The sequence below is a fragment of the Marmota marmota genome, unplaced genomic scaffold, assembly GCF_001458135.2.
Source record: "Marmota marmota marmota unplaced genomic scaffold, marMar, whole genome shotgun sequence".
Lineage (NCBI taxonomy): Eukaryota > Metazoa > Chordata > Mammalia > Rodentia > Sciuridae > Marmota > Marmota marmota.
In genome coordinates, this window is record NW_025999945.1 from 8,940,625 (window position 1) to 8,963,107 (window position 22,483).

The 22,483-nt window shown below is 35.8% G+C and overlaps 1 protein-coding gene across 3 annotated transcripts in view; it reads right to left on the reverse strand.

The window, feature by feature from the left end:
* The window catches only part of Ide (insulin degrading enzyme), a 92,350-nt gene that overhangs the window by 17,138 nt on the left and 52,729 nt on the right, over positions 1 to 22,483 (reverse strand). For 2 of the 3 annotated variants that reach the window (XM_015500121.2, XM_048801759.1), the window contains exons 12-19: positions 15,355 to 15,457; positions 13,750 to 13,872; positions 11,044 to 11,126; positions 7,326 to 7,470; positions 4,645 to 4,755; positions 3,545 to 3,665; positions 1,452 to 1,543; positions 365 to 476 (exon numbers count right to left, since the gene is read on the reverse strand). In XM_015500121.2, the coding sequence (XP_015355607.1) occupies positions 365 to 476; positions 1,452 to 1,543; positions 3,545 to 3,665; positions 4,645 to 4,755; positions 7,326 to 7,470; positions 11,044 to 11,126; positions 13,750 to 13,872; positions 15,355 to 15,457 (890 nt within the window). Of the gene's footprint in view, positions 1 to 364; positions 477 to 1,451; positions 1,544 to 3,544; positions 3,666 to 4,644; positions 4,756 to 6,692; positions 6,838 to 7,325; positions 7,471 to 11,043; positions 11,127 to 13,749; positions 13,873 to 15,354; positions 15,458 to 22,483 lie in introns of all 3 variants that reach the window. The other variant, XM_048801758.1, reaches the window with a different exon arrangement.

The window sequence follows — 22,483 nt, forward strand, 5'->3', positions numbered from 1 at the left end:
GCTAGTATCATTCTCAAAATCATCTCCCACCTCCAATTTCACCTCCTTGGCTCCCCTCCAGAGAATTTTCTGGAAGAATTATCTCTCTACTCATACTTCCATAAAAAGTAAAGGATCCCAGGAGATCTTTGTCATAAAATCATATATCATTATCAAAGTGAATTCAACCTACCTGTCATCACTCATATTATTTTATTTATTTATTTATTTTTAATATTTATTTTTTAATTTTCGGCGGACACTTTGTTTGTTTGTATGTGGTGCTAAGGATTGAACCCGGGCCGCATGCATGCCAGGTGAGCGTACTACCACTTGAGCCACATCCCCAGCCCCGAATATCTAAAGTTTTAACATTTCCACTTACTGTCAGGGAGCTGAACTTCTCTATATCGAACCAGCTGACTTGGAAGAAGAGGTTTGGTGTGAGCATATTCAATAAGGGTGTCTTCGACCATTTGCATGATTCCTAATGCAGCCTGGGAAAAAGATGCCATAGCACATTACAAAAAAAAAAAAAAAAATGTATCTGGTCTGTGAAAATAAAAAGAGTATACTGGACAGTCTATTACAATATTAAAAAAAAAAGAAAACATGCTTGTAAAATAAAGTAGCTTAGTTTATCATAAAAATAGGTTTGAATCCCACTCAAATGGATAAAAGTTGAATCTATCAGTCAGTATGGTAGTAATGAAGAGAAATAGAGACCCACACAATTATTAACACTGATGCCAACGCTGGGGGACAAAAACACTGCCCCAATTGAAGAGGAATTGGTAATGGAGAGCTGGTCCTTAATAAATGACCTTGACTGCGGCACCTGGGGTCAAAGCCAAGCAAAGAAGGTGAGCATAAAGTTTTGTTGTGTGTGGAACTAACCTTGGCAACAATCCTGTCTCTACCGCTTACTGGAATCTGACTTTGGGCATGTTATTTTGGAGGCAGTATTGCAGAGTGGTGGAGAGTGAAGGCTCTTGAGACAGACTGCTATGGAAATTTTGTTGTGCTTTCTATGTGCTCAGCGCTTGGCATGTACTATTTAATTCTTATAACCCACAATGTAGCTGGCAACTCTAACTCTACTTTTATAGATAGGTAAACAGAGTTAAGACATTTTCATAAGATTACATACATATTTATTATTTGGCAGGGTCAGGACTTGAATGCACATTATGTGAATCTACAGAATAGAGGCAATTATTCCCATTTTCTCCTAAGATTGCACAAGGCAAGAAATGAAAGCAGGTCTTCAGTTAACTATAGTCTTCCACCTCCTCCTTGCCTTCTCCCACCTTCCTCCACAGAGTAGAGAAGAATTATCTCTCTACTCATCTACTCACTGAGCAAACTCTAATGAGCTTATCACTGTGCTGGTTAATAATCTTAAGATAGACTAAAGGAAAAAAATTTCTTCCAGTGGTCCACATCAGACCACTAAAACCTCAACCACTCACCTGTTTTGTTATGTTTCCATGGAGAAGGGCCTCAATGTGCAGCCGTGACAGAAGCTGAGGTATGAAGGCCTTAAGGCGAGGAAGAGTGACATCTGTAAAGGAATAAAAAATGTTGACATCTACATTTAAGTGTAAATACAAAAACCAAGCAAGCAGATAAGAAAACTTTGTATTTGAGATAATTTAAGATTTATAGAAGATTTGCAAAAATACCACATAGTTCCTTTATTATACACTTCACCCAATTTCTCCTAACTAGTTAACATCTTTCCTAACCATAATACTCTCTGAGAATTAGATTTAAGATCTTTAGGAAAAAAACCAGGACCACTCTAGCAAAATTGGCTGCTTGTCATTATAACCTTTCACTGAAAGCTACAGAAAGAGTTTGGCATATTAAAAGTCTAAAATTATCCAATAACTTTGACATAATCATCTTAAACTTGATTTTTACACATTTAGAAAAAAATCCCAAATCCAGGTATACTGAAATAAAAAATAAAACAAGACATTCAAAGAATTTAACTTCTCATAAATAATTTAAAACTGAGGAAGATAACATGAGCTATCTTTATAATAACTAATGCCAAAAAATACAATTTCACATTTCCTAAACACCATAGATGATCAAACTTAAGAAATTAACACTGATACAATACAATTAGCTGAAAATGCAAAAGAATTATTATTTTTAATTTTAAATATTTACTTTTTTTAGGTGTAGATGGACACAACACAATGCCTTTATTTTTTTATGTGATGCTGAGGATTGAACCTGGGCCCCGCTCATGCTAGGTGAGCGCTCTACCGCTGAGCCACAATCCCAGCCCCTATTTTTTATTTATTTATTTATTTATTTATTTTTTTAAAGAGAGAGAGAGAGAGAATTTTTTAATATTTATTTTTTAGTTCTCGGCAGACATAACATCTTTGTTTGTATGTGGTGCTGAGGATCGAACCCGGGCCGCACGCATGCCAGGCAAGTGCGCTACCGCTTGAGCCACATCTCCAGCCCCCATATTTTTTATTTTTAATATATTTTTTTTTTTTTTTTAGTTTTAGGTGGACACAATATCTTTATTTTATTTTTACGTGGTGCTGAGAATCGAACCCAGTGCCTCACGCATGCTAGGTGAGCATGCTACCACTTGAGCCACATCCCCAAGAATTATTTTTAAATTCTTATTAATGAGCATACAGAAAAGATTAAGTGAAGTAATGATGGAAATGAAAAATATAAATAATAATGGATGATATAATCAGTCTGTCCAATAAAGCAACTCTGAAAGTATTTTATTCCATTCAATAGACACATTGAAGGCATTACATTAAACTAGGCATCAAATAAAAGGATAAAAAGAAGACATAATCACAATTCTAAAACAATTTAGGACTTTCAAGCAAACTCCCTGAGAATTAGATTGAAGATCTTTAGGAAAAAACAAGGACCACTCTTTAGGCATTAATATATTTTCTAAAATTTTAACTGAACTTAACAGATCTAAAGATGCCAGGGTTTGGAAAAAATGCCTGAGCATACTTTCTATGTGATAAGACTTTCAAGCTCAGTCTTTTCCCTCTTTTCTGAAAAGTTTGATATTAACAAGGTAAAGTGCTGTCAGAGCATTTAGTCATGTTCAGAAAGCTAAGAACAGTGATAATTAACCATGTAGGTTCAAGTTGAAAATAGCAAATGTGGCTAACCTGCCCAAATGCAAAAGCTACTTCAAAGACCACCAATGTTTTTATGAAAAACATACAACACTGGCAAGTTTTTTTTTTGGTTTTTTTTTTTGGTAGCGGGGATTAAACCCAGGGGCACTTTACCATTGAGCTACACCCTCAGCCCTTTTTATTTTTTGAAACAGGGTCTTGCTAAATTGCTAAGACTGGCCTTGAACCTGCCATCCTTCTGCCTCAGCCCCCCCAAATCGCTGGGATTACAGGCACACGCCATCATGCCTGGCTCACAGTTGGCATTAACAGAACTATATTATTAAAAAACATAACACTTGATACCAGTATAAACCACAAACATCTTAGAAAAAAAATCGAGACAGCATTAATTAGGCTTTAAGCAAAAAGGGTCTCACCATCCAGGGCTTCTTTTAACTCATCTTTAGTCCAGGCCACTTCAGTCATCAGCAAGCGGAGGTAGTACATGGCATGCTGGTGAGGCTGTTCAGCCCGGAAATTGTTGAGAGACCGCATATACTAGTGAAGGGAGATATGGATCTATGAATTTTATAAATCTCATTATATGAACTATGTGTTACTGGCATGTGGGAATATTTACTTCTTTCTTCTCCTGAAGTCACATATTTAAGAATAGGGCATACCCCTCTCTAATCCTTAAACTAATTGACATGCTTAAAAAAAAATTATAGTTGTAGACGGACATCATGCCTTTATTTGCTTATTTTTGTAGCGGTGCTAAGGATCGAACCCAGTGCCTCACACGTGCTAGGCAAGTGCTCTGCTACTGAGCTCCAGCCCCAGGCTCCAGCATGCTTTTTCATTGTCAAGGTGGCACCTTTACCCTTGGCAACTGATTTGTACTCTAAATGCTTTCACTATGAGACATCTTTCACCTCTCAGAAAGTTATTTCTGGTTTCCAGGGCCTTCGTCTTTTTGGCATCCTTAGATAGTATATATACAGCCATTCGAAAGTCTTGGTAAGCAAGTAACGTGGATAGATATATTCTGGATCTTCAATTGATAACAGACAGTAGTTTTTTTATGATGTACAATGAAGACCACAGTTTAGCTATGAAAGCAACAATCCATCCTATACTTTCATTACTGGGTCTAACATGGGGTGTATTTGAATGGAAGATATATCAAACTTAAATAGTCTGCCCTAATGTGACAAAGCTCTTGTGGTAAGGCAGAACCCAGTCTGTTCAAATGTGTTCATCTGAAACTCCCTGAATGCCACTAGCTGCTTCTCTTTGAAAGTCAGTACTGCAACTGCATGAGCTCTTGAAGCCCACGGAGAAGGGGGCCAGGTGTCCACCAGAGTCGGCTTTCTTTCTGGTATAGATTAAGCAAATATAAGGTAAGATGAACGCAACAGGATTATGAATGCTTCATTTACTCCTCTCTCCCTTTATCAAAAAATTTCATAATATGCCAAATAGCAATAGCTTCATGAATTAAAAAAAAAGCACAAAAATGAGTCAGAAAACTTACCGCCTCTTTGATAATTTCAAATCTTTTTTTATCAATCTCAAAGGTAGCCATTTTCTCAGTGATCTTCTTTAGCAAAATTGGCTGCTTGTCATTATAACCTTTCACTGAAAGCTACAGAAAGAGTTTGGCATATTAAAAGTCTAAAATTATCCAATAACTTTGACATAATCATCTTAAACTTGATTTTTACACATTTAGAAAAAAATCCCAAATCCAGGTATACTGAAATAAAAACAAGATATTCAAAGAATTTAACTTCTCATAAATAATTTAAAACTGAGAAGATAACATTAGTTATCTTTATAATAACTAATGCCAAAAAACACAATTTCACATTTCCTAAACACCGTAGATAAATTCACCTGATGCCAAACTATGGCAACACACATTAAATCATCAAAATCATATTCTCATTATATCAAATTTAATCACAGAAAGTGTTTTTCCTTTATTTTTCTTCTCTTTTTGGTGCTGGAGATAGAGCCCAGGGCCTCATGTATGCTAGGCACACGCTCTACCACTGAGTTTTATCCCCAGCCCCTAAGTTTTATTTTAAAAAAGAATTTCTAATGAATGGTAGGCTTAAAAGTTTTTATAGCTAGTAAGAAGATAAAAATCAAAGGGGACTATCATCTAGCTAACTACTGGGCAAGTCCCAAAACAGTACATAAATGTATATTTTTAAAAAATCACCTTTGGAGAAATCAGGCAGACCAAATGATGTATTACACTCAATATTACCCAAGAAGGACCCCAAATTCTAAATATTTGCTTACTTCACAAGTTCTGCTGATATCTCAAAAGCTGATGTCAAAATAAATGTTTATGAAGGAGACAGTTAGAATTTGCCTTAGGACAATTTACTTCAGTAGTCTCTGAAAGTCTAACACCTTGAAAGCAATGAATGGGGAATGGCTATTACCATATTTTCATATAGTAGTATCCACAGCAGTTTAAGACACACTGCAACTAGAATACCTATGAAAGTTTTACCCTGAGAAGAATGATAGTCAAGAGCCTCAGCATGAGTGAAGATCACTGACCACTGAAAGCATATCATACTTGGTAGAAACCAGACTGACAATTAGCAGAAAGCTAACTGTAAATCATAAATAAAAATTATTTGTTTTAATGTAAATACACCAAATGTTAACAGCAAAAACTAGAAAACTGATTATTAATTTTATACTTGGAGTTAATTTTGATCTCTAAATCTAAAAATTTCTGTGGATTCTGAGAATAATTAGATCACATAGATTCTTATACACTCAACAAAAGCTACTGGAAAACATTTGTGAAGGAAATCAACAAAAGCTACTGGAAAACATATGTGAAGGAAAAAGCCACTGCAAAAATGAATAAGATTTTCAAAATCCTAAATTCATTTGTGTGAGAATTTTTTTAGAAAGAGTATTCAGAAATGCTCCAATTTTAATTTTCTGAAAACAATTTCAAGAAAAATGAAAATGAATATGTGCCATAAAAGGTGTTAATTTGAACTGAGATATAATCAAGGTTGGAAACATCAGAAACACTATTGAAGATCTAATTTTTTCTTGGGATGTACTTAATAATGCTTTAAAAACAAAAAACAAACACATGTAAAATAGTTAATGATGCATGCTACAAAATAAAATTTCAAGTGTGTTTGAACACCGGAACTTTCTATCACGGTCCACAGAACTAAAAAAAGCTTAAGTAAAATTCAAGCACTACAACAATAACTATGTATATCTTTTACTTCAGATGGCAATATAATCAAATATATAGAAAGAAAAACATGCTTTTAGGATCAGTATGTTAAACATCTCAAGCAGAAGAACATGCAAATAAATGTAGCACACATTTATGTTCATAATATGCACTAAGCATTATTAAATCATGTATTAGTGGAACTAATACTAATTTGAGTTCTTCAATCACTAAAAAGGTGCAAGGAAAAAAACCATCAATCTTCTTGTTTAAAAATGCAGAAGTTAATAGTTTTTCCAAGCTGAATATAATGTTTCAATAGTGTGGTGCCTTTCTTTGGATTTCATTTTACTTACAAGTATTGCATTCATTCCTGATGCAATGCCATAGCTCAAACCTGAGAGGCGTGCTGCATATGTATACTCTTTTAAATCATCCTTCAATAACCTGATAAACAGGTATGTCATGTTGCAATGGAGAGGATCAGCATAAATGTAGCGACTAACAAAAAGAAAAACAAAAGAAATGCTTTGATACCTCAAGCAGTGGCATGATATGAAGAAACATGACCGAAGAGTATGGATATGCAGCCTCATGATCTGGTTTTCTAGGGAAATAGTACAGGCCAACCTTATGTTTTACAAAGAGACTTCATTCTCTTGCAGAAGATCAAGACTTCAGATACAGAATGGGTAAAGCTAAACCTATACCAGAGTCCAATTTTGTTTGAGGAAAAAAATATGACAATCTGATGAAAGATGTAAAAAAAAAGAAAAAGGAAAAAAAAACAAGGAAAATCTGTATAATATGAATGATATATATATCTGAATACTTATAAGAGCTAACTTAAAAAGTAAATGAGAAAATATGATTACGTATAAAGATTTTTTTTAAAGAAATAAAACTCATACCCTCAATCAAAAATGCTTCCATCAAATCAATATAAAAAAATGTTGATGAGTGGAAGGCTCTAAGACGTGGGTACTTACATACATCCCATAGATGGTATTTTGGAGGTCATATCTCAAGCCTGCTAGCTCTGCTGCATATGCATACTCGTTGAGTGAGTCTTTGAGGAGCTCAAGGTACAAATAGGCCATGTTACAGTGCAAGGGGTCCACATAAGCAAATGGGCTGGAAGAAAACGTTGACAGTAAAATAGCTGATTTATTACTTCCCATTCTGATGTGGACTTTTGAGATGGATCAAGAAATTGCATATCAGTTAATATAATTTCCTGAGGATAGGGTTGAATTCTTGAGTCTATTTCTTCTTCTCATAAGAAAAAAAAATATGATTTCTGAAAAAGAAGCCTGAAATATGCCATGTGTGTGTGTCCTGGTGGCAGTGAAGGAGGAGAAAAGAAGTGTTTACCCCAGGTGGCGTGGCAGAACTGATAAATTAGAAATGCAAGGCAGGTAAGAGTGGGAAAGGGACACAAGACATGCCTGTCCTTAGGCTAACAGAGCATTTGCAGGTTCCCTTTCTCTCTCTCCAAGCAAGTCACACCCTTGGTCAACAAGAATGTAAGATGGAGAAATTTGTATACTACAATTATATGAACTTAAAAGAGAAAAACTGAGAAGAACTGTAAAAACATAAACTAATCCCTGAGTTTTTCCCAAAATCAAAAAGCCAAAATCACTTGTCAGTAGAATAATTGACAAGTTCTATCATATAACTGGAGCTAGAATTAGGAGAAAATATTAAAATAGGAAAATATTTAAGTGAGAAAGAGAAGAAATAATCATAGAATACAAAAGCTAAACAGAACTGGAGATCAACTAATCTTTATTTCCCAGATTAGAAAATCTTCATTTCCCAGAATGGAAACATACTTGTTGTCAGGTCACCTGAGCTGGTGGCAGCAGAGATGGGATTCAAATGCAAGTCAAACAACCTATGCATTTGTTTATGACACTGCTTACCTTTATCAGAAGCAAGTAAAAAATTAATTCATTCAATACATAGATATTGCTACAGTGCCAGGCTCTTCTTCAGGCACTGAGAATGGAGGAGGAACAAATCAGGCAGAGTCCCTGACCTCACAGAGCTTACACTCTGGACAGAGGAGACAATAAATTCAAACCTGATACAACATATGGTAATAGTGCTATGGAGAAAAATTAAACTGAATAAGAGGAATAGGGAGTGATAAGGTGGTGGCAGCCAGGAAGGAAGACTATGAGTTTATATAAGATGGTTAATAGGCCACTCTGATAACTTGACACCTAGGTTTTGACCTGCAGGAAGCAAGGGAGCAAGCCCAAGGGGACATCTGGAGAAGCGGGTGGAGAATCTTATAGGCTGAAGAAACAGGGAGTCACAGACTTGAGGCAGGTGTCTGCTCAGTTTGTGTAGTAACAAATTAAAATTTCACTTAATGTGTAGCTCAGTAAATATAGATAAATATAACACAATATGATGTATTGATAGTAAAGCCAACAATTGTATCAAAGCTGATAATAAAGCAAAAATAGAGGTAAAATACTTGTCCGCTTAGAAAATTAAAATCAAAGAGAATATTCTACAGCTATTCAAAAATTTTACAAATGGAAAACCTAAATGAGTATTCTGCCACTTTTAATTGTCTCCTTTTTTATTGCCATGCTGGGGTTGAACCCAGTACTCTAACACTGAACTACACCTTCAGCTCCTGCTACTTAATTCTTTCAAACATGATATAATGATAGATTTCCTTCTTTAGGTGAAACAGTTCAAAAACTTAAGACATGATTCAGAAAAACAAAATCATCAAAGAGAGGCTGTGACTGAGCCCCATAGGCAACTGTGCACTTTTTAGGTGGAACTGCAAAGTCAGAAAAGCCAAGTCTGGGACCTCAAAGCCATGTGACTGAGGTCAGAATATGATTCTAATAAGTGTTTAAAATGCTGCATCCACAATAGCTGTGCTAGTGCACTGAAGCAAGCCTTAAACTAACTTAAAAAACAACATGATTCAATTGCAATATGTAAATTTTGGTTCATTTGTTAGTTTTAAAATATATTATCTTGGCTAGAAGGGATGACACAGGCCTGTAATCCCAGTGACCTGGGAGGGTCAAGCAGGAGGACTGCAAATTCTAGGACAATCAGGGCAGTTAAGTGAGACTCTGCCTCAAATAAAATAAAAAAGGCTGGAGATGCAGCTCAGTGGTAGAGCATTTGCCTAGCATGTGCCAGGCCCTGGGTTCTATTCCCAGTACCACAGACACAAAATGTAATTAGATACTATATACTTAAATACAGACCACAGGTTTTAAAAAGTGTAATTAAGTACACAGAATATAATCCTATTATTTTTAAAAAAGATGAAAAGGATACACATAGACAGACACACACATACACACTTCTACTAAAGTGTACAAAAAAACCCAACAGTGATTACCTCTAGGAAGACCAGACCAAGATAGGTAGATTTGTGAGACACAAGATATTTCCATTTTTAAGAACTGTGTTAGGCAACCCAGAGGACACTCAAAAGAGATTAATAATTAAAGAAAATACTCATAATCATAGCAGCCAAGTAGAAAAGTGACAAAACTGCTGAGAGTCTCAAAAATATTACTCTGAACTATCAAAAAATAAAAGCAGACTTTGTAATGCTTTTGACCAATAGTAAGCCATAATTTGATAGCCAAGTCTGGCTTCAAATTTTAAAATATTAGCACAATCCTAGAAAATATGTGCATCTGATGTTGGACATAACACCTTTATTTTATTTATATGTATATCCCTACAATCTCAACATATTTGTTGATGGAATATTAACTTTCTCTTTACAGATTCTTTTCCCCAAACACTTATAAATGCACCTCACTTTAATTTCATGTCCAACCATTCAAATAATGAAAAACTAATAAAAAGCTGATCATTATATTAAACATCAGTACATGATAGGTTTATTTCACAAACTCATAGCAATGAATTTTAGAAATGTAAAGTTATAAAGTATAGATTCACAAAGTAAAATTTCAACTATACAAATAAATAAATGTTTTTACTATACAAATAAATAAAAGGAAACAGATGAAATGACAACAGAAACATTATTCATAAATTTTAATAAACACCTTCCTTTTTATTAAATAACTTACAAGTACCCAAGCCAGGAACAGAGAGAGCTCCAGACAATGAAAGGACAGGAAAGGACTCAAGATCATTGTACAACTACTACCTCTTCTGAGCAAGTTCTAAAAATATAAAACCAAAGCAACAAAAACACCCCAAATTATGTAACTTTCTGGGTAAGTCTGTAGCCTCTCCAGATTGCAAAATCCTGAAGGCTAGGAAGGTCCTCTTTTTTTTTTAATTGAGAGAAGAGAGAGAGAGAGAGAGAATTTTAATATTTATTTTATTTTTTGTTTTAGTTTTTGGCTGACACAACGTCTTTGTTTGTATGTGGTGCTGAGGATCGAACCCGGGCAGCACGCATGCCAGGCGAGCGCTCTACCACTTGAGCCACATCCCCAGCCCTAGGAAGGTCCTCTTAAAAGCAGCTAATACAAATCATTTCAGTAAAAGGGTATACTCATTAATGGAAAGGAAGAATAATTAATAATCTTGGTTCTTACAGTATATCTTCCCCTTTCTAGGGTAAATAACTATAATTCTTTTTATTTTTAGAGACAGATGATCAAAAATGACAGAAAACTTAAGAGAAATGTAACTTGTTAGAAGCTTTATAGCTATATTCATCTTACATACCTGAAAAATTCAAAGTTGAGACAAGCCTTTGGCAAGAAAAACTTATCATCTTGTTTGAACCATAGTTTGCTCATAGCTGTATCCTATGATGAAGAAACAACTTGGTTAGAAAAATAGGGACACATTCAGCAAAACTGTTCAATTAAATCACTTGTCAGGAGGACAGAAACAATCAATAGCTGATGTTTTGTACTGGAGGTGGGTATTCCATGGTCTTAAAGCATAACCAGAGGATCTTGTTGAAAGCAGGAAACTTGAGAAAGAAGTCTGTTGACTCCTTTAATAGAGAGAAATCAGCTTCCTATGTCCTATACGAGATTAGGGAGATGGAAGCCTATAGCAAAGAAGCCAATACCAACTATCTTGTGCTCATCTTTCTGGACACAGGAGGCAAAAAGATGTAAGGCAATACGATAGAAGTGATGGTATGATTCCTCCAAGATTAAATTATAGAAGACTTTGGCTTCCATCTCAATCATTCATTTTCCCTTTTGGATCAATCACTTCAGGAGAAGCTAGTTGTCATGTCAAGCAACTCTATGAAGACACCCATGTGGGGAAGAACTAAGGCTGCCAACAACCACATAACTGAACTAGGAAGAGAATCCTCTAGCTCTAACTGAGTCTTCAGATGATGTTAGCCCTGGCCAATAGCTTGACTCTAACCTCAGATGGATAAAGCAATACACAATTATGAAACTTCCAGATTTCTGACCCTCAGATACTTATAAACATAGTAAATGTTTATTTATTTATTTATTTTTAATATACGTGAGTCCTTTTGTTATTTATTTATTTAGGTGTCAGGGATTGAACCCAAGGGTGCTTAACCACTGAGCTACATCCCCAACCCTTTTAATTTTTTGAGGCAGGGTCTTGCCAAGTTGCTGAGGCTGGCTTTGAACTTGTGATCCTCCTGCCTCAGCCTCCTGAGTCATTGAGATTACAGGTGTGGGCCACTGCACTCTGTCCCCCCCCACTTTTTAAATATTTATTTTTAGTTGTAGTTGGACATAACACCTTTATTTTATTTATTTATTTTTAAGTGGTGCTGAGGATCGAACCCAGGGCCTCGCACATGCTAGGCAAGGGCTTTACCACTGAGCCACAACCTCAGCGCCCCCAGTTCCTTTTTTAAGTTTTATTTATAATACTAGAGCCTCATGTATGCTAGAAAAGCATTCTACTACTGAGGTACAACCAAAGGCTGGGGGTATAAGAGCACATATTTAGCATGTACAAGGCCCTGGGTTCAATCCCCACTCCTAAGAAGACAACCAATAAAAAATAGGAGAGGTAAACAAGCTTTCTCTTTGTATAACCTAATATATATCACATAAAGATGACTTGAATGTTTTCTCCTCTTTTTAAAGATAAATACTTGTCTCCTTAATAAACTAGTTACTCAAGATAAATTAAATTTCATGTTCCTAAACAGTGATTCTTGTTTCATTGATTTAATCTGAATGTTAGGTCATTTAGACGAGATAAAAACAATGAAAGATACATATCTACAGTAATGACTTTAAGTTTTTAAGTTTAGAAAAGAGAATATGCTGTGATAATTTGATTCATTTTTCTACATTCTTTATCCAAGGTGTGAAACAATGACATGAAAAGAAAATTTTGAAAAAGTGGGAAAAATACACTTTTCAGTCACCCTTCCCACTGACTTATAACACCATTAACATCACATAGCCACTGTGTCATAATGAGAATTATTATTATTATTTTGTGTGTGCGGTGCTGGGGATCCATCCCAGGGCCTTGTGCGTGTGAGGCAAGCACTCTACCAACTGAGCTATATCCTCAGCCCTGAGAATTATTTATATTTAAAAAAAATATTTATTTTTACTTTTTAGTTTTAGTTGGACCCAATATCTTTATTTTATTTTTATGGTGCTGAGGATCGAACTCAGGGCCTCACACATGCTAGGTGAGCCACAATCCCAGCCCCCTGAGAATTATTTTTAAGAGGAGAAAATCCAAAGCTTTTCTTGGGGAGGCTCTCTTCTATGTTTCAGAAATTCTTTCTTATCTCTAACTTTCATGATGCAACATAAACCTACTTCCTTATTGGGTCTTCAGAGGGTATGGAAATGAGGCTGGTACCTTTTGACAGACTTGTGGTTATAGCCCAGATGTTTTTTTTCTGTAAAGAAAACAATTCTTGGGGCTGGGATTATGGCTCAGCGGTAGAGTGCTCACCTAGCACAGGTGGGACCCAGGTTCGATCCTCAGCACCACATAAAAATAAAGGCATTGTGTCCATCTACACCTAAAAATATAATAAATATTTATTAAAAAAGAAAGCAAGCAATTCTTGGGCTGGGGTTGTGGCTCAGTGGTAGAACGCTTGCCTAATGTGTGTGAGGCTCTGGGTTCGATCCTCAGCAGCACATAAAAATAAATAAATAAAGGTATTGCGTCCTTCTACAACTAAAAAATAAATATTAAAAAAGAAAGCAATTCTCTAGATTCTATGCTGTTTAGTAGCTTTGTTTGCTTCCTTGCTTGAATCTTTTTTAACCTTCTTATATTTCTTATATTTTTTTCTGTGACATTTTCTAAAAGATGTGAATTCTACAAATCAACTAAGTACCAAATACAAGCCAGGACAACACAGTGAGACTCCATCTTAAATAAATAAATAAATAAATAAATAAATAAATAAATAAATGAATAAATACTGTTCTAGCACATTACCTTAATAAGAGCAGGGTATGCTGTTGCTTCTTTTTCTAATGATACAATCTCAAAATTTGTAGGAATAAATTCATTCTTTGTTGGAAGTTTAAATTTCCCATTTAGGTCAGCGTTTTGCCATTTCTAGATGAATAAAACACACAGACACACAAAAGCAATTAGAATCTGATTAAGAGTTTTTAAAACAGTGCTTTTGTTCAATATCCAAACAAATATTAAGGGGATAAATGTCACACAGCATTCTTTTACATCACATATAAAAAGACTACAACTGGGACCTATTGTGGTTTTTTATGAAATTTGAGTTGGTCTTTCTGGTACAAATGAAGATTTTTGTATTCATCTGTCTTTCCCTTCCACATCTCCAAAATGACCAGCTGAGGTTAAGGAAAAACCTGAGTGGGCTAGAGGAATGTAGCTCCATGGTAGGGCACTTGTCTAGTATACACACAGCCTTGGGTTCAATCCCCATTACTCCTATACCCCATGAATAATCTGAGACTGAAACACAAAGAAGTTGACTAGTCCACATGAAGACCATGATTATTCTAGTTCTTTAAAGAGGAAAGAATAATCTGTACAGGGGATATATTTCCACAACTGTGAGACAATAGGTCATTTAAATAAGAGTCACACTTTTGGCTAGGTTACCCCCATATATGGGTTGAAAGCCAGATTAAAGAGGACTTTTTTATTTGTTTTTCTATTTTTTATTGGTTATTCTTAGTTATACATGATAGTACAATCCATTTTGATAAAATTATACAAGCATGGAATACATTTTATTCTAATTAGGACCCCATTCTTGTGGGTGGGCATGTTGGTGGGGTTCACTTAGGTATTTTTATATTTGTACATTGGAAAATTATGTTAGATTTATTCTACTATCTTTCCTATTCCTATTCCTCTCCCTTTCCTTTGTTCCCCTTTGTCTAACCTATTGAACTTTTCTTCTTCTCCTCCCTCACTTTATTGTGGTTTAACTTCCACACATCAGTGAAACCATTCGACCTTCGGTTTTTTGGAATTGGCTTATTTCACTTAGCATGATGAGTGTGATAAAATACTATCTAAACATACCTGTTTTGAAATAAATCCTAATTCTCCTATGTGGACAAAAAGAGCAATGATATATTAGGAGGTATAATTCACTTCCTAAATAAAGCAATTACAGTATGAATCCCAGAGACTACTCCTACCCACTGTTCCAGCAAGACTTCTGAGCCCTCCAGAGCCCCTGCATCTGTTTTTCATGTTCCCTACTTCCTCACTGCTTCTTATCTTTCTTCTTATCTGTGCTTCTCTGTGTATCCTGTACTCCCATGCTCTTTGACTGCATGAGATTAGGAGTCTACTTTACAGGCCAGCTTGTTTGGCAGACACACAAGAAAGGGACCAGAGAGCCATCTCTTTATGCAAAAGCATAAATTCCACCTCTCTAGCTCCTTGTTTACTCCTCTCAGGGCAGTATAGACAACAGAAGGCCATCGATCTCCACACTCTAGGCCTTGAGTTGTTCTAGAGCCCAGAGTTGGTGGATCTAGGGAGCTCATGTTCTTGAGGTTCCTCACATATCAGGCTTATTTATAAGTGTGTTCACCCTACCTTAATGACTTCATCTGGTATAGCTTCCTGTTTGTACTGGGTCCCATACCATTCTTCTGTGCGATCAGTTTTTCCTTCAAAAGATTTGGAAACTATTGCAACCCTAGAGATAGATGGAAAAAACAAATAGAAAAAACCTGTAAACTCATTTAACTGTATACACAAATTTATAGAATCTTATTCAAGGAAATGTAAACATCCAATAATGTGATGGGTCTCTAAGGATCCAACAAATCCTGTAAAGTTTAGTCTAAACAGGTAATATGTGTCAGGTTTCTGATTATAGTTGCTATTATCCTTTGGTTATAGCCCATTATTTTTAGTGTGAAAAAGTGCTTACAGCAGATATTCTTATAGGAATGCTATTGACTAATTTAAAAAGAGTAGCAAAGGAAAAAGATAGAACAAGCGTATTGGTAATAGTCCAAACAAAACAGCACTCTTTCCCAAGAGCGGCTCAGGCTCAGGATTAAGAGGAATGGCCAAGAAAACCCGATGACTCATCCAGAGATGAGACACACCAAAGGAACCTTTATAATTACTTGCTAAATTTGTTTGTTTGATTTTTTCTTGCCATAGACCAGCATCAAATATATTCACTATATGCCCTTTGTCTTTTCTGCTGCTAGAGAAGAAGGGGACAAGACCAAAAATTGCCTATTTTTTGGTTTATAAAAGCTTTTTTTTTTTTGGTGGGGAATACTGGGAGATAAAATTAGGGGTACTTTACCACTGGGCTACATACCCAGCCCTTTTTATTTTATTTTTTCTTTTTTATTTTGGAACAGGGTCTCACTAAATTGCTGCAGCTGGCCTTGAACTTGGGATTCTCCTACCTCAGCCTCCCCAGTCACTGGGATTATAGGTGTGTACCACTGTATCAGGTTAAAAGCTTTTTTGTTAAGAGAGCAGAAATGGTCCAGAAAAGAAGTCAAATGGGAATTAAAAAAAAAGAAAAAAAAAAAAAAAAGACTCAAGAAGGGAAGGTCGAGGTAAAACAATGTCAAAAGGTAAATGAACAGAAGATTTTAAGAACAGAGGAGCAAAAGAAGCTCTTTATCAAAGGAACTTTATAAGATCTCCCAGGGAACAACAACAGGGACATTTCTTTCTGCCTGTGCTGTCTCTTAATTAATTAAGGTGGAATCATTACAGCCATTAGCAGACTCAACCCAAGGCTGGGATCAAGTCTATTTTGAATTCTGTGATCAAAAAATTCTAGCTAGTTCACTTGGATGGCTTGGTGTGAAGTCAGTTCCCCTGTTATTGGTTCTGCTTATCCCCAACCCTTTTTTTTTTTTTTTTAATTTTGAGACTAGGTCTTGTCAAGCTGCCAAGGCTGGACTTGACTTGCAATCCTCCTGCCTTAGCCTCCTAAGTGGCTGAGATTACAGAAGTACACCACCATGTCAAGCAATTCTGCTACTAGATCCATGTCTGTACTTGCTTGTACCTGTCCTCCTAGATGTTGGTTCTAGCCTCTGAATGTTGGCCTCGAAGCCCAAAGCTTAGTATATGCAATCAAAACACCTCTCTACTGAATACACACCCATTTTTAGAGTCCCGATCTCTGTGTTCCAAACCTTGGACCCTTTTTGGACATTCCAAGCTGTAACGTCTAGTTGTCTGAACTACTTTGTTTTTTTCTTATTTATTCTAGACAAGATGCTCTACCTGGCTGACTGGACTTAATCTTATCACCTGCTTTTGGGTGGAAATACTAAGCAATCTCACTCACTTGGTTGTCAATATGGCTGACTCATCTTGCAGGTCCTACTGTTCCTTGTCTGATTTACCTGCCGTGACCACTACAAGTTCTAGAAAACATGCTAAAAAAGGAGAAATATATTCCATAGAAACATAGGAGGAATTCAAGGGTTTAGCAGATGAAACAGTTCTGTCATTATTTCCAGAAGAAGTGATGTGTGTTGATAGTTCCAGAATACCTTTTGTGGGGTATATATAGAACTCACCTGGTCAATCGAAGGGTGCGACCTGTTTCTTAATAGCATTCAATACATGACAGAGCCTACTGAGATGGCCTTAGAAACAGCTGAATCTCTCAAAGATTCAACTGTTTGAATCTTTCAAAGAATGAGTAGATTGATTCTCAAGACCACTAAAGAACATATGTAGGGGGCTGGGGTTACAGCTCAGCAGTAGAGCACTTACCTCGCACATGCGGGGCACTGGGTTCAATCCTGAGCACCACATTAAAATAAATAAATAAATAAACAAAGGTATTGTGTCCAACTAAACTAAAAAATAAATATTTTTAAAAAATGGTTTAAAAAGGGGCTGGGGATGTGGCTCAAGCGGTAGCGCGCTCGCCTGGCATGCGTGCGGCCCGGGTTCAATCCTCAGCACCACATACAAACAAAGATGTTTTGTCCGCCGAAAACTAAAAAAAATAAATATTAAAATTAAAAAAAAAAGGATTAAAAAAAGAACATATGTAGGAAGTAGAAGAATCTGGTTGAAATGTATATTCCCATTTTTCTCTTCTATGAGATGACAGATTTTGGAAGAGTTCATTACATGGGTGGCTTTGGTTTCTCTGGATGATAACCACCGGCACCAGAATAATGGATAGGAAAATGAACACAAGTTAACAAAGATTGACACATTCATTTGGCAGTGAACCTGCCCTCTGAAATAAAACTTTAAACTCATTTCAGAGAGATAGTAAAAAAGTTCAGGAAATGCTGCCAAGTCCAATGCTCTGGAGAAGACTATATGACACAGAGAGAAACAAATACTGAAGCCCATCCAGTAACGCTCAGGTCAAAAAAAAAAGAGAAGAAGAGAGATTTGTCAGGTACAATTCTTAGGGATTTAGATAATTCCATACCAAGTAAAAAGTAAGTACATGGGTAACTTTTGAAATATCATAAGAAAGTAAATAAGTAGAAAAACAGTTCAATTAGGCACAGAGGCGCATGCCTTAATCCCAGTGTCTCAGGAGGCTGAGGTAGGAGGATCAACTTAGCAAGGCCCTGTCTCAAAGTAAAAAATAATAAAGGGTAGGGATGTACCTCAGTGGTTAAAGTGCCCCTGGGAAGGAAGGAAGGAAGGAAGGAAGGAAGGAAAGAAGGAAAGAGGAAGGAAGGAAGGAAGGAAGGAAGGAAGGAAGGAAGGAATGAGAGAGAGAGAGAGAGAGGGAAGGAGGGAGGGAAAATAAAAACATAGTTCCTCAAACTAGGCACATATTAAATATTAGACTAACAAAAAGAGACAACTTCGTAGACCATAAGTTTGTATATTATTAAGAATTTCAAAACTGAAATTTACAATGGAAGGATATATATATACTAAAAATAAATAAATAAAGGTTGGGGAAGGGAATGACAGTAGAGATAAGCTTATACACAAGTCAGATCCATATAAAGATCTATGAAGTGAAGTGTGGAAGTACACGGAAGAACACTTAAATTCAGAGAAAAGGGGAAAAAAAGGCAACTCACATTACTTGAAGTATACTGAAGACAGCTGTATTACACACCATCTCTTAAAAGCCTAAAAAATTGTTCTGATGACAGGCTCTTTTAACACATGGGGGAAGGAAAAACTGACATGATCCTTGGAAAGGTGACAGAAAAATGACCATTTCTTTTCATATTGAAAATTTAAAGAGTAAGACAAGAAAACGTCAGCCTAAAATGAATGCTGACTATTGACTTCAAGTCAGCACATTTAAACTGCAGTTCTCAGAGAATGGCCTCTTGAGATTTTTGCAAAAAGTCCCTGAGAGAAAAAGAGGAAGACAGCCAACGAATGAGAACAGGTCTCATAGGTAACTGTGATAAATTCAAACAGGATCAGTGGAAAGGGCACAGACCTGGCAATCAGAGACTTGAATTCTGGTAGATACTCTGACTCACTTTCTTGAGACCTTGCCAAAATCTCAGTTAAGATCTAAATCAGGGGCTAGGATTGTGGCTCAAGTGGTAGATTGTTCACCTAGCATGGGTGAGGCACTGAGTTCGATCCTCAGCACCACATAAAAATAAAATAAAGATATTATGTCCACCTAAAACTAAAAAATAAATATTAAAATATCTAAATCAGGCAAGTCAGTTAGCCTCTCTGGGCTTCAGTTTCATGACTTTTTAAATAGATTCAAATTAGATAAACTCTATCCTCCCACTAATAGAATCCTACAAAATCATATCAAATTAAAAAAAAAATTGGGAGGTAATGCTGGAGATCAAAGGTCTTTCACACACTAAGTTCAGTGAGTGACGCCCTCAATCCCTCACATTAGGTTAAAGAAACCTAATAGAAGAAAAAAGATGTGTGTGTAGGGGAAGTGGGGGAACTCAACAATACTGATGAAATTTAAAATCAAACTTAAAAGAAGGCTTTAGAGCTGAAGAAATTCAGGCCATGAAAAATACTAAAGACCATTTTTAAAGTTTCTTAAAGTAAGAAAGAGTCAAGGAGGAACAAATCAAGAAAGGTTGGGCTAAAAGCTTAAAAAATTCAATCAACTTTTATTGAGCCCTAACCAGCTTAAATTTTGGGAAAGATAAAAATACAGTTACTGTCTGAAAGAAACCACAATCAATAGGATACATGACTTAAAGCAAAATGTGATGAGCTGATCTCCTGTTAGTATATGATAGGACTACACTCCTTATTTATATTGTCTTTAAGAAAGCATGGGTTTTTAAACTGTAAAAGTAGACTAAAGTGAAAAAAGGTAAAATCCAGGATAAGTAAGCCAAGTAATTCAAATGATATCACATTTCAAAGCATATAAGTCATATTCTCTGATGCTTAGGCAACTAAAAAATTCTAAGAAAATCACTATCCATCATCTTTTAGAAATGCTGGAAGATAGGAGAAAAGACAGAAGGCTAGAGATGGGCAAAGGCTTTCATTTTCCAAAAGGTAAGAGTTTGAATACCACGGATTAGGCATTGGATTGTGATGGAATCCTACATTCAACAGCCAGACTATTAAATTTTAAGATAAGAAGACAGTTATTAGGGCTGGGGATGTGACTCAAGCGGTAGCGCGCTCCCCTGGCATGCGTGCGGCCCGGGTTCGATCCTCAGCACCACATACAAACAAAGATGTTGTGTCCGCCAAATACCAAAAAATAAATATTAAAATTCTCTCTCTCTCTCTCTCTCTCTCTCTCTCTCTCTCTCTCACACACATCTCTCTTAAAAAAAAAAAAAAAGAAGAAGAAGACAGTTATTAGCAGGACTTGAGTGGATTTACCAAGAATAACTCCTTTCCTCAAAATGGAACTTTATTTACAGTCATGTTGTAAAGACTCTCCTGCTAGCTGGTGTGATGGCACTTGCTTCTAAGCCCAGTAACTCAGGAGATAAGGCAGGATGATTACAAGTTTGAGGACAGCCTCAGCAATTTAGTGAGACTCTGTTTCAAAATAAACCAGTAAATGGGAATGGAACCACCTTTTGACCCAGTTATTCCACTCCTCGTTCTATACCCAAAGGACTTAAAAACAGTATACAACAGGGACACAGCCACATCAATGTTTATTGCAGCACAATTCACAATAGCTAAACTGTGGGACCAACCTAGATGCCCTTCAGTAGATGAATGGATAAAGAAAATGTGGTACATATATACAATTGAATATTACTCAACAATAAAAGAGAATAAAATCATGGCATTTGCATGTAAACAAATGGAGTTGGAGAATATAATGCTAAGTGAAGTTAGTCCATCCCAAAAAACTAAATGCCAAATGTTTTCTCTGAAAGGAAGCTGATTCATAGTGGGGTTGGGAAGGGGAACATGGGAAGATTAGACTAGCTCTAGATAGGGCAAAAGAGAGAGAAGGGGCAAGGGGGTAAAAAAGATGGTGAAATGAGATAGACATCATTACCCTAAGTGCATGTATAAAGACACGAATGGTGTGAATATACTTTGTATATAACCAGAGTTATGAACAATTGTGCTCTATATGTGTAATGAGTTGTAATGCATTCTGTCATATATAACAAATTAGAATAAAAAAAATTTTTTTAAATTATCATGTTATGTTCGTACATAAATATGCCACAGGAAATTTTACCTTGACGTATAAGTAGAAAGAACAAATCAAAAATAAATAAATGAGTGAAATGAATATCAGTAGAGTAGAGGAAGGAGAATGGTGGAAGGGGAGGAATGGAGGGAAAAGGTGAGAAATGTGAACTGAAATTGAATTCCATACATGTAAGGATTTTTTGAAACGAACCCAACTACTGTGTATAACTATAATGCTCTAATAAAAATTTAAAAAAAAAAAAAAAAACAGTAAAAATGGCTGAGGATGTAGCTCCATGATGAAACACCCCAGATTCAATCCCTAGTACTCTCTGTGTACTTGTAGACTTAATATGATAAAACAGGCACCAAATGATAGATAAAGGAAAGAGGGTAACAATACTGCAAATCCCTTTGATTAGGTAAAATTTTTTTTCCAAAAATTTGGACTGGAGAAATGGAACTGGACACCTTGGTATTTAATAGATTTCCCTGTTCTTGGAGGAATTAATTTTATTTATTTATTCATTTTTAAATAATGTCTGGCTTACTCATCATTTTTAATTAATTTTATTTATTCTTCAGTTTGTTTATTTGTTGATGGTGCTAAGAATCAAACCCAGGATCTCACACATGCTAGGCCAGCACTCTACCACTTAGCTACATCCCCAATCCTTTGGTGAAAAATTTTTTTCTTTTGAGACAGGTCTCACTAAATCGTCCAGGCTGGCTTTGAACTTTGCCATCAAATTTAGAACATGCAATTTAACCAAAAGTAAAATGTATACTCCAGCAAATTCACTCCTACAAAGAGTTACTGGGTCAAATTACTAAGTCTAGGACATGATTTAAATCATGACTTTTGGTGGAATGGAGGTGTAGCTCAGTATTTAGTATCAAGAGGCTGTGGGTTTAATCTCTAGCACCCAAATAAATAATTTTTTCCTTGTAAAAAAGCACATTTTTATTGCATGATATAATATAAAATAGCTTGTATTTGAATAATACCTTTAAAATTTGGTAAATAATTTTTCATGACACAAAAGATAAAAATATTATCCCCATTTTGCAGGTTCAAGAAAATTAAGTGAGAGCCAGTGTTCATAACATTATATTGAGT